Source organism: Selaginella moellendorffii, unplaced genomic scaffold, assembly GCF_000143415.4.
Source record: "Selaginella moellendorffii unplaced genomic scaffold, v1.0 SELMOscaffold_22, whole genome shotgun sequence".
NCBI classification, from domain to species: Eukaryota; Viridiplantae; Streptophyta; class Lycopodiopsida; order Selaginellales; family Selaginellaceae; genus Selaginella; species Selaginella moellendorffii.
Window position 1 is genome coordinate 1,572,445 of NW_003314283.1, and position 14,463 is coordinate 1,586,907.

At 51.7% G+C, this 14,463-nt stretch overlaps 5 protein-coding genes across 7 annotated transcripts; 2 read left to right on the plus strand and 3 right to left on the minus strand.

Moving 5' to 3' along the window:
• Positions 1–74: 74 nt before the first annotated feature.
• LOC9642826 lies at positions 75–1,508 on the plus strand. Its single transcript, XM_024678449.1, has one exon. It carries the CDS (start codon positions 75–77, stop codon positions 1,506–1,508), a length of 1,434 nt encoding a protein of 477 aa, XP_024534217.1.
• Positions 1,509–3,045: 1,537 nt separating this feature from the next.
• LOC9642396 (E3 ubiquitin-protein ligase ORTHRUS 2) lies at positions 3,046–6,025 on the minus strand. The gene is made up of 11 exons (XM_024678594.1): positions 5,500–6,025; positions 4,884–5,407; positions 4,701–4,823; positions 4,554–4,653; positions 4,449–4,510; positions 4,289–4,394; positions 4,125–4,236; positions 3,855–4,069; positions 3,493–3,801; positions 3,349–3,441; positions 3,046–3,291 (listed from the first exon to the last, which is right to left on the minus strand). The coding sequence occupies exons 1-11, from the start codon at positions 5,890–5,892 to the stop codon at positions 3,157–3,159; spliced, it is 2,172 nt and encodes a 723-aa protein (XP_024534362.1). The 5' UTR covers positions 5,893–6,025; the 3' UTR covers positions 3,046–3,156.
• A 94-nt stretch (positions 6,026–6,119) lies between these two features.
• LOC112347551 lies at positions 6,120–7,460 on the plus strand. 3 transcript variants are annotated; one of them, XM_024678607.1, is made up of 6 exons: positions 6,120–6,373; positions 6,425–6,527; positions 6,605–6,657; positions 6,734–6,864; positions 6,920–7,146; positions 7,242–7,422. In XM_024678607.1, exons 1-5 carry the CDS (start codon positions 6,332–6,334, stop codon positions 6,936–6,938), a joined length of 348 nt encoding a protein of 115 aa, XP_024534375.1. In that variant the 5' UTR covers positions 6,120–6,331; the 3' UTR covers positions 6,939–7,146; positions 7,242–7,422. The 3 variants fall into 3 exon arrangements, 1 of the variants encoding a protein (XP_024534375.1); XR_002992804.1 differs by having other exon boundaries at positions 6,444–6,527; positions 6,602–6,864; positions 7,242–7,460; XR_002992805.1 differs by having other exon boundaries at positions 6,444–6,527; positions 6,605–6,864; positions 7,242–7,460.
• LOC9642827 (sucrose transport protein SUT2) lies at positions 7,376–9,464 on the minus strand. Its single transcript, XM_024678598.1, has 5 exons — positions 8,958–9,464; positions 8,071–8,873; positions 7,946–8,009; positions 7,818–7,861; positions 7,376–7,733 (listed from the first exon to the last, which is right to left on the minus strand). The coding sequence occupies exons 1-5, from the start codon at positions 9,442–9,444 to the stop codon at positions 7,548–7,550; spliced, it is 1,584 nt and encodes a 527-aa protein (XP_024534366.1). The 5' UTR covers positions 9,445–9,464; the 3' UTR covers positions 7,376–7,547.
• Positions 9,465–9,556: 92 nt separating this feature from the next.
• Positions 9,557–12,879, minus strand: LOC9642828 (long chain acyl-CoA synthetase 4). The gene is made up of 19 exons (XM_024678595.1): positions 12,650–12,879; positions 12,528–12,591; positions 12,376–12,465; positions 12,252–12,308; positions 12,140–12,188; positions 11,980–12,056; positions 11,873–11,912; positions 11,722–11,816; positions 11,502–11,669; positions 11,327–11,437; positions 11,187–11,274; positions 11,064–11,130; positions 10,940–11,015; positions 10,769–10,886; positions 10,476–10,721; positions 10,281–10,420; positions 10,046–10,222; positions 9,850–9,969; positions 9,557–9,778 (listed from the first exon to the last, which is right to left on the minus strand). The coding sequence occupies exons 1-19, from the start codon at positions 12,799–12,801 to the stop codon at positions 9,740–9,742; spliced, it is 1,974 nt and encodes a 657-aa protein (XP_024534363.1). The 5' UTR covers positions 12,802–12,879; the 3' UTR covers positions 9,557–9,739.
• Positions 12,880–14,463: the final 1,584 nt, after the last annotated feature.

Sequence of the window (14,463 nt, forward strand, 5' to 3'; positions counted from 1 at the left end):
CAGCACGAGGCCGCCGCCAGTGATCGAGCGCAACGCGAGGGCGCGGCCAGTGATCGAGCGCGATCCTTCACGAAATGGCGATCGGTAAGCGGCTAGAGATTGGATTGGATCGCATTTGCTGGCTGGCTCGGATTTCTTGTTGCGCCGCAGATGGATTGCTTCGGGAGGAGCGATACTGCGAGGCGCTGAGGGCGTCATTTGCCATCCTCGCGATCGATCCGTGGAGCATCGAGGCAATTCTTGGCAAGGCGCGATCCCTCATCGGCCTGGGCGAGTACGAGCATGCATGCGCTACCCTGAGCACGGGAATGGAGGCCACGGACAGCTCCAGCCACGAAATGGTGGAGCTCCTCGCCGTCGCGGAGCAGCTCAAGGCACAGTCCACCACCGGCGACTTCGATCAGCCGCTGCGCGCCTACTTCTCCAGCGCCGCGTTCCGGACCGAGAGTGCACGAGCCGGCGGGGTGTCGGACGGCGCCTTTGTGTTCTCCGAGATTCCGGTGGCACCAATGGCGGAGTTCCTTGGCGAGTTCCAGTGCGCGCCCTCCACACTCCATGGCCGCGGCTTGTTCGCGACCAAAGATCTGGAAGCCGGAGATGTCATCTTCGCCACCAAGCCGATCGGGATTGCCAGGGGCGGAGCATCACTCAAGCAGGCCGTCCTCGAGAAAGCAAAGATGCCAAGGGTGGCGGAGCTACTTCAGTATCTTCCAGGCGGGAACAGCGCCGCGGCCTCCCTCCCCGTGAGCTTGCTCCATCCCTCTGCGAACCTGGAAGACTACCTGGATGATGATGGTCACGAAGAGGCAGCAGGGCTGGAGAGGGTGGTGGACGCTTACATGGCTGCCGGGCACAAGTCCGTGTGCCCGGACAACGTTTTGTGGCCGCTGTTGACGCTCATCAACCACAGTTGCATACCGAGCGTCACGCTCCGGGTCGTCGGGACAACCCTCTTCTGCAGAGCTGCCAGGGATCTCAAGTCGGGCGAGGAGCTCCTGGTGAGCTACTATGGCGGGAGTCTCAAGAGCAGGCTCACGTCACTCATCTGGCCGTCGAGGCCCGAGGAGATCATCGTTTGCAAGTGCCGGAAGTGCGAGCTCGAGACGAAGATCCCGGTGCTGTATCCTTACCCAGGCGTTGGCAAATGCATCCGGAGGGACGACGTGGAGCGGATGTGTTTGATGGAAGAGTTTGTGCTCCATAACGATTTCAGCTCCGAAGACAAGCAAGTGGTCCGGTCCGGGTTTGCACACCACTACTACACTGGAGGCCGGCCTTGCGTCTACGTCCGAGTTCCCACGGCGGAGGTGGTCATGGAGGCTGTGCTCCGGTATGGCTGCACCGGCGGCTTCAACTCGTGCCTTGGCTTGCAATCGCGGCTGCTACGACACGCCACCGACAAGGCAGCCGCAAGAGAGCTCTTGCTCCAGTCTTGCATCACGCACTTTGGCCAGGCGCTGGCGCGCGAGCTCCTTGTCCGTGTCGAGTATGGCCTTGGTCACTTCTAGGATCCCATTCACGGATTGATTGCTTTGATCTCACTCTCTCTTCACAGGAGAGTGCGCAGCGGAGTCATCGATGCGTACTGTTTTGTTTGTTCTTACTCTTTCTTCCTTTCTTTAACGCGCCAGCAACGATTCCACCTCCTCCTGTTATCGTTCGGACCTCAGCAGCTCAGCCATGCTGGAAACGCGCAGCCTCTTCTTCTCTCCCAGCGCAGAGTGTGCCTCTGATCGGCTTTGAGCAGACTGGCAGTCCAGAGGTGGTGGGGAGCTGTTTCTTTGTCAACCGTACGAGCATGGAACACCTTCACCTGTGGAGTAAGAAAAAAAGGAACAGTGAAAGGAAAGAAAGAGATACAGAGGACTTGCCAGCTTGTAGGAGCGTGCTTCCTCCAAGGAGCCAAAGAAGGCAATGTGACTGGGCAAGCTCCCGTCGTCATACATGAGGGAGGCAGTGCTGCGAGTAAATGTGCCATGAACCTTGGCCACCATCGCTGCTTGGAGAGCAATCTAAGAATCTCATTGACAATCACTGTGCAGCGACGAGTAGAATGGAATTGCATCAGAAAGTCTACAAAAAAGCAGCTTTCATTCACCTGATCGAAAGCGCAGCTGGGAGTGACAGTAACCACCGGATTTTGCTTTGGCGACTTTTGAAATTCTGGAGTCGTTGGTTGAAAGCTCGGCTGGAGGCAAGGCTGTGTCCAGAAAACAGCAATCACCAAAAGAAGAGCCGGCAAGGCAAACCTGCAAAAACACCATGACTAAAAAAGTTGCGCCACCAAGTACCTGTTAGCATAGCTGGGATGGCTACCGTAGACCACCCGAATGATCCTGTCCCAAAGGAAAGTCATGAGACACCGCTTTCGGAGCACGCGTCCCTCTCTTTGCTTACCCGATAGGAAGAACTTCATGGAGAAGATACCACGGCATAAGTCCCCACGTAGAGCCAGCCCCATGCCCAAATATCTAGCTCACGATTCGACATAAATCCCATTGGAGAAGACCAGTAGCGAGCAATCGTCGTCAGGACAGTCTCGATGCTACTGGATGAGTGCGAAAACGAAGGTGAACCAGTTGACGAGCTGGCAAAACATCTGCATAAAAAAGTTTATGAGCTTTCCTCTCATTTTTTCAGATGGATACTTCACTTTGCAACACGGTCACCAAATGCGAACTTCCACAAGTAAACATCACCGGCTGCGGCCATGAGAGACTGGAAAAGCCTTGGCGACCACGTCGAACATGGTATTCATGATCAAGCTAGGAGGATTAAAACTCTCTCGCAAACGAAAGCTCAAGTTTGATCGAGCTTACCATGAGCCACGTCGCTCCATTCCCAACCTCGACGTCCATAGCTAGACAAAGAAAACAAGTTGAGTAGTATTGAGAGATTTGTTTTTGAGCATACCCGAAGACTGTGATGCACAACTTCGAGTGCTTGCCAGTGCTCGTCCGGAGTCTTATGCACAGAGCAGCCAAATACCAAGCGCCGATTGCTCGCTGCCAAGAACTCTTTCATCGAAGAAGAGAATTCTCAAAAGAAATGTAAGACATGAAGATTCGAACCGTAACGAAGCTGCTACAGTGCATAAAGTGACCCTTGGGCCGGTCTATGGATTGATCCCAATGATTGGTCCAAAACGATTAATCGCTAGTCATCGTCCAAAACAATGACGACCGGATCCATCTGTTTTGCTTCAGCGGCAGCGACCTTGCTTCCTCTCGTTCTCTTTGCAATGCTGGAGCTCCCTACAGCGCTTCTCTTGCCATTTTTCACACGACGATCCTGTCATTGACAAAACGGTTCGTGAGAGCTTCTCATAAGAAAAGAAGACAGCTTCACCTTAGCTTTTTTCTCTGCTTCCTTGGCCATCGAAGCTTCTTCCTTTGGAGTGGTGTCAACTGCAATGTCCTTGTCCACAGTAACACTCGTGTCCTGCAATACCAGACTTCAGCATTTCCACAAAAATGATAAGCCGAATCATACCAAGCGTCCAAAACCATCCCCGAGCTTGTTGTCTTTCTGCTCTTCATTAGCTTCTTTGGCTTCTTCGACTTCGTCATCAGCCTCTTTGGCTTCTTCGACTTCGTCACCAGCCTCTTTGGCTTCTTCGACTTCGTCATCAGCCTCTTTGGCTTCTTCGGCTTCGTTATCAGCCTCTTTGGCGTCTTCAGCTTCATCATCGTCATCGTCACCATCTTCAGCGTCGGCATCGCGATTTTCCTCTTCCGTCTTCATAAGGTCGGCTATGGCAGCTTTCAGCTTTTGGATGACATCATCCATATCGTTGTTGACCTGATGAAGCATACTTAAAAACTTCCACAAGCGTCGATATAAACAAAACTTACCGCGGGGGCTTCCATGAAGTCAGCGATGTCCTTGTTGCACTGAGGACACGGCTTCTGGTTCTTTCGAACTCTGAGGGATCGTCGGCCATTTGCCCTGTCTCGAACGTCCTTGTGACCAGCGAAATGACCAGCCAAACAGGCCTGACAAAAGTTGTGCCCACAAGGAGCGCAAAGCGGACGTTGCAATACGTTTTTGCAAAGCCCACATCCAAATTCTATAAAACATTGTCGTAAGTACTATGATTTAAACTAAAGGAGATGAACACGTACTGGTCTTAAGCTCCTTCTCCTTCGAAGAGACACTTCTCTTCCGGGCAGATGAAGGGTTAACGTCCCTGAAACTTGGAGGCGGCTTAATCCAACCCCAGACGTTCTCATCCTCCTAAACCTGCCCTTGTCAAGAGCATACTGAAAGAAAATAAAGCATTCTCTACCTTCCAGTCCCAAGACGGCAGTTGCGTCTTCCTTTCTTTGACATCCGTTGCATCTTTAAGCTCTGTAATCTCTGGAAGTGGACGTGGCCGATCACCGTAGTCCTCACTGATCACCAAAAGTTTCAGAGCAAATTCACTATAGATTTACACACAAACACACCTTGTCCAGGGTGCCGGTTCGTTGTCACACCTGACGAACAAGTATCGGCACACGCGAAACCCCTGATGCGCGACTTAGCGAAGATACAGTGAACAGAATTCTTACCTTAAGACCAATCTTTCGCCAGCATCTCTCAATTCTGTACAGTCCATCGTACCTCAAGCCTTCTTGAGGTGCGTAAGCAGAACGAACGTCTTTGGCCGACCTGGACAAACATATTTGAGATGGTGCAGAAAAGAAAGAAAATCTCACCGCACAACACGCACTGGATAGCCTTTCAAGCAGCTCACGGACAGAGCTTTATTTGATTTCGAAAAAACCTGATCGAAAGACTGATCATTAGTTCTTTTGTTCCCACTCAAATCTCGACCACCACTGCAACGAAAATGAAAATGTCGACAAAAATGCGAATGCAGATATTAAGATCAATCTCACCTTCCAGTGTAAAGAAACCACTCTCCATGGTCCTCGTCGTCCTCGTAGCCACCAGACATGACTACTGATTGGGCACCTTTGTCGCTCTGCCCGGCGATTCCAGCGATGTGAGGCCTGTGAGCGCCCCACTGTCTACATTCCAGCCTATCGGTCCAAGTTTCGCCAACCAAGACACCCTGGTTCCGCTCGGGATCATTCTCCGCTGGAATTGCCCCAAAGTGGTAGTGGCCTACTGTAACGAAGATCCTGCCACTCGACGCGTTCGCCAACCCGGCTTTCTTCGCTCTCTCGCTCTTGAAAGCCTTGTCGGGCCGGTTCTTGTTTTGAAGAACATGAACGGCCTTGGAAGCTGGCGCAGTAGCTCCAATCTTTGCCATTCGAATGGCCTGTACGAGTAGGGGGTTGATCTTGGGCTGCTGTATAAAGCCTTGATGGAAGTTCACGCGGCATTTGCCGCATTTCTTCTGTCCCTGAGCAAACCACTTCTGGAGACACTTTAAACAGAAGTTGTGGCCGCATGGAGTCTACAGAAAAAAAAAAAAAAAAAAGGAGAAGCAAAACTTAGCCTTTGCAGCTTACGAAAAGAAAGAAGAAGAAAGAAAAAGCTTGCACATACCGTCACTGGGCGATCGAGCGAACCCTGGCAAAACGCGCAAATGAGCTCGTCCTCATCGTCCTCCTTGCCGGCAGGAACAGCCCCATTGCTCAGTAACATCTGCCGCTGCGCTGCCTTCTGCGCATCTGAGAGAGAATTATCCGCATTTATCTCCCGGATCTTTCTCAGCAGCTCGTTCTCTCCACCGCTCGGCCCCGGCTTCTTGCTGCTGCTGGCCGGATCATCCGAGCAATCCGGGCACGCCCAGCCCGGAGTAACATCCGCCAAGGTCATCGGCGCCTTCAAGCATGGCAAGTGCCACACACACCCGCAGCTCCCGCAAGGCAGGGTTTCTTGCTCTGGCGGCTCCGTCTTGCAAACCAGACACCTCCCATTCTCGCAAGCGAGCTCCATCGCCGCCACTCCCTCTTTCTTTCGCTGCCGAGCCGATCGAAGAAAAAAGGTCCTACCTCCAGCGATGCCGCACTAGAATCCCGCTGGAAATCGCGATCCCTAGCCGCGCGCCGCTAGAATCGCCGACCTTTCGAAATAGCGGCTAGCCCTACCTATAGAAATGATGATGAGGGTTTTATCGGTTATGTTTTTAAAGTTATTCCCGCCCCGCAACGCAATTGGTCCATTTCCATTTCCAGGAGCCCTAGATTCCTCCCTCTCCACAGCCAAGGGCTTCTCGGTGGGAGCGATCGCAGCGGCCCAGCGGCACGGCATTCCTTTCTCGCTCGAGCTCCATGCTAACCGCGCTCGCAATGCGCGAATTCTTGGCTAGGGTCTCGAAATGTAACTCTATGCGTGGCATTGATCTCGCGTGCCATACCAGCGCTGTCATCTGCCTATGCGTGGGAAGTTATCGCTCCGCGAATGCGCCAAATCCGAGGTGAGAGACGATGTGATGCTTCGTTTAACCTACATTGGCTTAAGCTTCCAGCGACTTTCTTTTTGGACAGATGTATGGGAGATGGATATCTGTGCCACCGAGATTTTCCAGTTTAACTTCGTTTCTGGTGGTGGTGGCTTCTTCCTTGGCACTGGTATTTATTTCTCTCAGGACTTTCCAGCTATGGCATTCATAGACTTGAAGCTAACATTTTTTAATCTTTTGAAGCAGTGGTTTCTTGCGGATCTGTAGCGTGGATTTTGTTCATGAACAGTCTACTCCAGGTACTTGGAAAAATCTGTTTAAAACATGGCCCAGGTTTGTCTTTGGCCGGCTCTTCTCATGTTTTTCTGGATACAGCCTTGCCTCCAGCGAGGCCGGAACCAAGCAAATCGCCAAAGATTTTTGCTGTGGAAGATGGACGAATCGTTCTCATCGGGCGGCTTGTCTCCAACGTGCCAGCTGCGCTTTACACTTAGCTTGTCCATCAGGTGATTAAAAATGCTTGTTTTTTAGAGTATAAGATCCTTTACTTTCTCCAAACAGTGCGGCGCAGAAGCGGTGATGGAGTATCTAGGCAAAGAAGTGGCAGAAAAGAGCGTGGAAAGCATTGCCTTCGTGACGCAATGCCCATGCTAGCTCGTTGCTGCACAAGATTCCTGGATTTGGCCAGGAGGATCCATGAAAGATCCGCTCGCGACACTCTCCCTCATGTTTGGCAACGAGAGCTTGCCCAGTCGCATCGTCTCTTTTGACTCTCACGCTCGCACAAGGTGGCAAGTTCTCCTTTCTCTTCTTCTACATACACTGTTGCTCGATTTGTATTGATGATCTTCCCTCCCTTTCTTTTTCTTTTTTTACTCCACAGGTGAATTCCATGCTCCTTTTCCTGCTGATGGATCTTTGCATGTTTGTCACAAGTGCCTCAACGATTCGCCGACCTGGACAAGCCTATCAACGAGTCCTTGTATACATCTTTGAACTGGCGCACTTTTGTTTCACTTGAGCAAGTGGACCGGCAATCAATCGGGCCGCCGACTTTTTCATTCTTTATAAACGACGAACAAGAAAGCCAGTGGCCAGGCCATCCACGTAAAGGAACGAGTATATGGACACAACGAACGAACGCGGAAGAAAGGAAGAGAGAACGGACAGCCAAATCGATCCATCTCTCTTACGGTATGGGGGCGCTGATGGTACGTCTCAGCTTGGAGCTGCGTAGCTCCGCCGGAGGCTTTGGAAGAATGTAAGGCGCTATCAATGAACTTAGGAGCGCTACCACGGCGGACAGAGTGAATGCCGGCATGTCACCACCTCCAAACAGCGTATCCCAGGGACCAATGAAAATCGAAGTGAGGAACTGCGAGAACACACAGACAAGAGAAATTAGCACGAGGTTTGTGGCACTGTTTGATTTTCTTTTGCTTTCGGCATACGGACTGACCTGTGGGATCACAATAGCTAGATTGAGTACTCCAACGTACAAGCCTGCGTGCATCGAATGGAAAATTTACGTCTCGCAAGGAATGCATTCGATCAAACAAAGACGTGACAAGTTGGATGATCACGTACCTTGACCCCCACCGGAGGAACCGGCCACCGCTGCCGTGAGCGCAAAGGGAATGCTGTAAGTCACCTGGCGGCCAAGGAAAGAGGTGAGCGACTTCCCGAAAGGACAAGCAAGAGCCTTCACTCACCGCGAGAGGAGCTCCCAGCACAGTGAAGAAGAGCAGCGAAGCAATCTGGACTCCCAGCGATGGCCGGCCAACAGGGGCGTTCTTCATGACGATCGAGACAGCAACCGCGGTGGAGAAGCAGGCAGCCATGATGAAGTTGGCGATGGACCAGACGTTCTTGGCTTTGAACTTCCGGCACAGGGGTTCCATCACCACCGAGGCCAGGCCCAGAACAATGGAGTTGAGCATGAGGCCGAAGGATCCAAGTCGGACTCCCCTGTCATACTGCTTCGCCGTCTTGGAGCTCGGCTCGCCTTTGAAGACCTCTCTCCCCATCCAGTCGGTGTTGAAGAGCCAGAAGGGATACCACGAGATCCAAGTCATGGCAGTGACGAGCAGGATACACCACATTTCTCTCGGCAAGTGGCGGACAGTTCCAATCAGCTCCCAGAAGAAGGCCTCGTTCTTCTCGAGTGGAGGCTCCCCCTCCTCCTCTGCGCCCTGCTCACCCTGTTCTCCGTTGACGGAGCCAGCGTGAGCCGGATCTTGCAAGAGTGGTGCTCGAGAATTGGAGGATAGTGGCGACCAGGGGACCTCGTCGGCTGCGGTGATGCTCAGAACTGTGGTGATCACCAAGAGCAGCACGTCAATGATGAAAGCCGACTTGAGATTCGCGCAGGACTTGTCGCAAGCCTCGGATCTCGTGAAGGGGAATACCTTTGGCCAGTTGGAGTAAGAACCGGCAGCGTATCCCAGCACATTGCCGATGGAGAGAAAGAGCGAGAAGAAAGCGTTCGCTCGTCTCGTCCTGCGGTAGTCCTTCCCTGCGAGTGTGGAAGAGTTATGCTCTGTTCTAGGATGTGGACGAGCGTATAAAAAGCCTTGGATCTACGCATCCTTTTTCTTACCTGATAGATCGGCCAGGAGAGCCCGGCACGGCCCCTGGAGCGTGTTGTTGGCCAGATCGAGGAGCCAGAAGCCAATCACAAAGAACACAATCGCGCGAGGGCGATGGTGCTTGTTATCGCCCAGCAAGAAACCCAGATCGGCCGCGAAGGAAATGACGAAGATGGCCAGCACCACGAAGATCGCGCCGCCGAGGATGAATGGCCGACGCCTCCCCCATTTCAGCTGGCATCGATCGCTGTAGTAGCCGGCGATGGGCTGGACGAACATCCCCGAGATTGGGCCGCACAGCCAGATGTAGCCGGCGTACTCGTGAGGAATCCCCAGCTCCTGGACGTAGGGCGTCAGCAGCGATGTCTGGAGAGCCCAGCCGAACTGGACGCCCAGCGCTACCGATGCTACGCGAGCTAATCCCCGCAGGGGAACCCTCTTGGGCGTGGGCGTGGGCGGCCCATCCGGCACGGCGATCGCCGCCGCCTCGCTCCCCATTCCGATCGATCCTCCACACCCTCGCTAGATCTTTCCCCTCTCCTCGCCTTTCTAGTCCCTCTCCTCTTGCGTCTCTCACTCAGCTGCTACCCATGATGGAATGTAAGAGCCCTAGTGGAATATTCGACTTGAAATTTCGAAAAGCTTGGGGGCGCCACTGCCACGTCGGACACACAATAGCCACACGTCGGATGCCCACGGTTAGAATTGAGCGTGACAAGCTGAACTGTCGCCAACGTGGAGCCCTTTTTTTTTTGAGATATTTTTCTTGGATTTTAGCCCAACCATTTGCACGCTATTTCTTGAGACCTCTGTAGAGCTCGTCGATGGTTTCCTGTCATACAAGAAAAATCTCTCGTCACGATTTGATCGATCCATACATCTTGCAGAGCGAACAAAACTGACCCTGTAGAAGTTGAGAAGCTGCGGCCGCTTCTTCTTGAAGGTTGGCGTGATCAAATCCCTCTCAGTGTCGAATGGGAGCTTCTCGAGGTGAACTGCCTTGATGAACTCAAACCCTTTCAACTGCAAGAAAGAGAATACAAGATAAGATTGATTAACGCAGGGAAACAACTCTCAGAAAATGCAAAGATGACGCTACCTTGTTGTTCTTGGCAGTGCGGCTTAGCTCATCCATGATGAACGCTTTTGCCTTGGGAGAACTGTAGAGGTCGTCTCCCTTGACGTCGTTTTCCTTGGCCCAAGCATCGAGCGCTGCCTCGTTCGGGATAACAACGGCGACCAAGAAAGATTCGAAGCTGTTCCCATATATCCATATCTGGATCGAAAGGGCAGCAGTTAATATTGGCAATCTCGATGCTCGCATGGCAACTAACCGAATCGAAGGTCGGGCATTGGCCGTAGATGTTTTCCAAGTTCTCTACAGCGACGTATTCGCCTTGCGAGAGTTTGAAAATGTTCTTCTTCCTGTCTATGATTTTCAAGGCTCCGTTTGGTAGCCACTCTCCGATATCTCCTGTAAAAACCTCGTTCAGTACGAACCACGTAGCAAGTTTCTTTTGAGTCCCTACCCGTGTGGAACCAGCCGTCAATCATGCATTCCGCAGTTAGATCTTCCCGTTTGTAGTATCCAGAGAACAGTGTCTTTCCCCGGATGCAAACCTCTCCTTTAGGCGTCTCGGCAAGTGCATCGTAGTTCATCTCTGGAACAGACTGCAGACAAACCTCAATCACAGGAATGGGAGGGCCGACTGTTCCGTGCATCGAGTAGACATCAGGAATGGAGATGAAGCTGGCCGCGCAAGTCTCGGTTAACCCTGAAAGCTACACATTAGCGATAGCACGTCACAGGTGCTTTCCTTACCGTAGCCTTGTGTCATGCGAGCACAAGAGGCCACCCTCAGAAATTCCTCTACATGATCTGCCAGGGGTGCGGCACCGGAAATCAATAGTCGAGCACGACCTCCCAGCCTTTGTTTCACCTGCCACAGATGGCGTGATTAACAAAGAACAACAAAGTGCAACAGTAAAGTACCTTGCTGAAAACAAGAACATCTGCCATTGGAGATGCCTTTTCTTGTTTGAATCCCATTTTCATATATCCCAGCTTCCTGTATGCATTCTCAATCTTCCAGAAACTAGGAAAGGTAACTACTCACCGCCTATAAGCAAAGTCAAATATTGCCTGTCGGTATGCGGGTGCTTCTGCAAGCTTTGCTTTTGCTCCTGACAGAAAGAAAACGTAAGAACTCTCTCGTAAATAACACTAGCAATATACAAACCAGCGTAAACACGATCAAAAACTCGAGGAACTCCAGCAAATAACGTGGGTTTTAGCTCTTGAATGTCGTCTGATATGTACTTCACATCCTGAAAGTCACACAAATGCTTGAGCTCAAGTTCTTTATCACAGGATCCTTACCCCCTGAAAAAATCCAATTGCAGCACCATTGTAGATAAAGAATTCCTCAACAGCGCGATCAAAAATGTGGGCAAGGGGAAGATAAGACAAATACACATCTGACGCATCAACCTACACAAGGAGACAATTGCTGTAGAAGGAAACAAAAACCTTTACGTAAAACTTCCACATATACCTTCTCGTTTTTCACTTTGAGGTAGTAATCGATGCCTGCTATCGCTGTCACAATACTTTCGTTCGATAGCAAAACGCCCTTGGGTTCTCCGGTCGTGCCGCTTGTGTACATGATGGTGCATATATCTTCCGGTTTTGGAGGCTCGAAGTTCACGGGGTTCGTTTTTCCCTGCGTTTACGCTGTTAGTCAATGAAACGACACTTCAAACGTAAATTCTCACCAAATTCAAAAACTCATCCCAAGAATACGCCGCTGCCCCAGCACTCTTGACTTGTTCTTTATCGCTATCAGCCATCACGCCAAAGCTGACAAGAGCTGCCGAAAAAATCTAAGGCGATAAGACAATAGATGCTGCCAATTAAAATACTCACTCTTGACATACTTCGAGCACTTCGGTAAAGCGCGCAGAACCTGCCATATTCACAAACAAATGCGGTTAAGAGAATTCTTCAACTTGAAGACACCGTGTGTGACTTACAGCTGGTATTTTATCAGCGTGTGCAAACACGATGCTAACTTCAGCGTGTCCAACAATGAACTCCACAGCATCATCTCCTGAAAGACGGCCGAGTTATAATTCAAAGCGAAAGGCTTCGCGGAACCGAAAAATCAAGAACCAAGCCCTAGCTCATACGTACCGAGAGTGTCATATAGAGGAACAGCATAGATACTGTGGCCATTACATGCCTGCAAAGAAGAGGAAAGAAAATAAATGAATCCCGGATCCATAAGACCATACTTGGAGCATACCTGGAGTGTGATCATCCATGCAGGACAGTTTATTCCATAGATACCACAGCGACCTTTCTGGAACACCAAATTTAAGTTAAGCGTCGAGAATAGAAGAAACGCGTGAGATCGATCACTCTCGTACCGGCCCGACGCCCAGAGTCCGCATTGCAGATCCAATGTAGAGAACCTGATTGTAAACTTCCTGATACGTTTGCCACACGTACTTCCCTACCTAGAAAGAACAATTTAGAAAGAGGCTTTCTTAACGGAGCGAATGGCACTGTAGACACAGACCTTCCCGGCGACAATCGGGCGATGGCCGAGCATTCTAGCGTTGGGCGAGGTCTTGACCGTGTTGCTGGACCAAGAACCGCGAGAGCGTGAGAATCGATCGAAATGCCGCCGTAATATCATACCTGAAGAGCTCCCAGCACGTCCTGGCGCCCTCGGGAGCTTCGACGAGCCCGTCCTTGGCGTAGACGCTCCGGTACACAGGCCCCATGGACGCCGATCCATCGCGCTTGGCCTCCTCGACCTTGACGATGTAGCAATCGAGCACCTCCTCCATCGCAGCGCGGCGCAGCTCAGCGCGATCTAAAAGCCCTAGCCTTGGCGCTCCCCGTCACGCTTACTCTTCTCCCTCCTCTCTCTCTCTATCCTAGGTAGCTGGTATATAGTCCCTGCCACGCCAGCACGCCACGTCGGACGGGAATTGACTCACGGTCACAGACAGCTCAGTGGTCATTCAATGCAAAGTAGCAAAGTAGCAAATGCCTCTTTATTTTTAGGTGAGATCCCTGGCGAGCTATCAATGAATCCATGATCCCAGGACGATGTCCCTGTTTTGCTCTTGGTTTCATTCCTCAAGAACAAGCCAAATTCGTGGAGATCGCTCTCGCGGTTGCTCGAAGATCGTCAACGCAGCTCGCTCGCCTTTGTCAAAAGAACGCGGCTTCATCTTCTTCGCAGCGTTGTTGTCCCAGCAAATGGGACCGCGCAAAGTCGTCGCCACCACCATCGCCGGCACGACTTCCAGCCAAAACTCTGTAATCGTTTCCTTCGTCATCATCATCTTCTTCCTCCTCTTCTTGCTCTTGCCTGTCGAAAACCAGCCTCAGCATCAGCTCCACCTTTGTCTTCATCCAGCCTTTGCTGACGACTCTTGTCTTGTTGTAGGAATGCTTCTTCTTTCTTGCGTGATCGTCACTTCGTGCCGGGGCGAAGTCTTCAATTCCTCCTACCAATCCTGTCCTGGCTCTGAAACCACGTCTCAATTCCAACAGATGGTGTTTTAGCCGAAAATCGTCATCGTAGTAGAGAGACTCCTGCAAACCGAAACCTGGACCTGGACCTGGAGCCCAGAGGTATTTACCTTGTTCTACGTCCGCTCTTATAGAGTCACCACCGTCACAAGCACCACCACCATCGCCACCACCGTCGCCATCACCACCACCATCACCTTGACTTTCGATAGTAGCAATAGCGACAGGGGTACCAGCAGTACCAGCAGTAGTAGCAGGAGTGTTCAGCAACAGCTGAGTTCCTTCCAAATCTTTGAGTAATCTGGTTGTCGTCTCTTTCAGCTGAGAAATCTTCCCGGTTAGACTGCTCGGCCGAGGTGATGCGGTGACGCTGGTTTCCAGCCTCTTGTCCTCCCTCCCTTGCTGCGGCGTGGCAACGCTTAATAAATCGCTGCTCTCGTTGTCACTGAGGATCTGGTTGGTTCCTCCCGAGTCAGCATTGCAATTGGAGTTCGGACCAGCTTCTTCAACTTGCAGCTCGTCCCGCTCACGATCCGCTGTTGATGACAGCTCCAGGCCCTGCTGCTGCTGCTCCGACTTACATTTGTGCTCAGGGACCACACTCTGGAGTGGCGTCAGGACGATGCGTCCTTTCTGCTTGGTTTGAAGTTTCCATACGTGCCGCTCGGAAGAACTCCCTTGGAAATCACTTGTTCCCAGCGTTCTAAACTGCAAAGCTTCCAACTCAACGAATTCCCCTTCGTCTTCCCGTCCTCCCACTTCATCGTCGGCTGGTTGGTCTTCTGCTTGCGCAAAACCAGCTCCCGCCGGGGACAATGCCAGGCTCGTCTTTGACGCAGCCTGCTTAGCTTTCGGGCTCCGCTGGGGCTTGCTCAACTGCACGCCTTGAGCAGAAACTTTGGATGATTTCAGCTGGCTGACCAGGTCCTTGAGCCTCTTCTGCGCCTCTAGTCTCTGCTTCTGTTCGT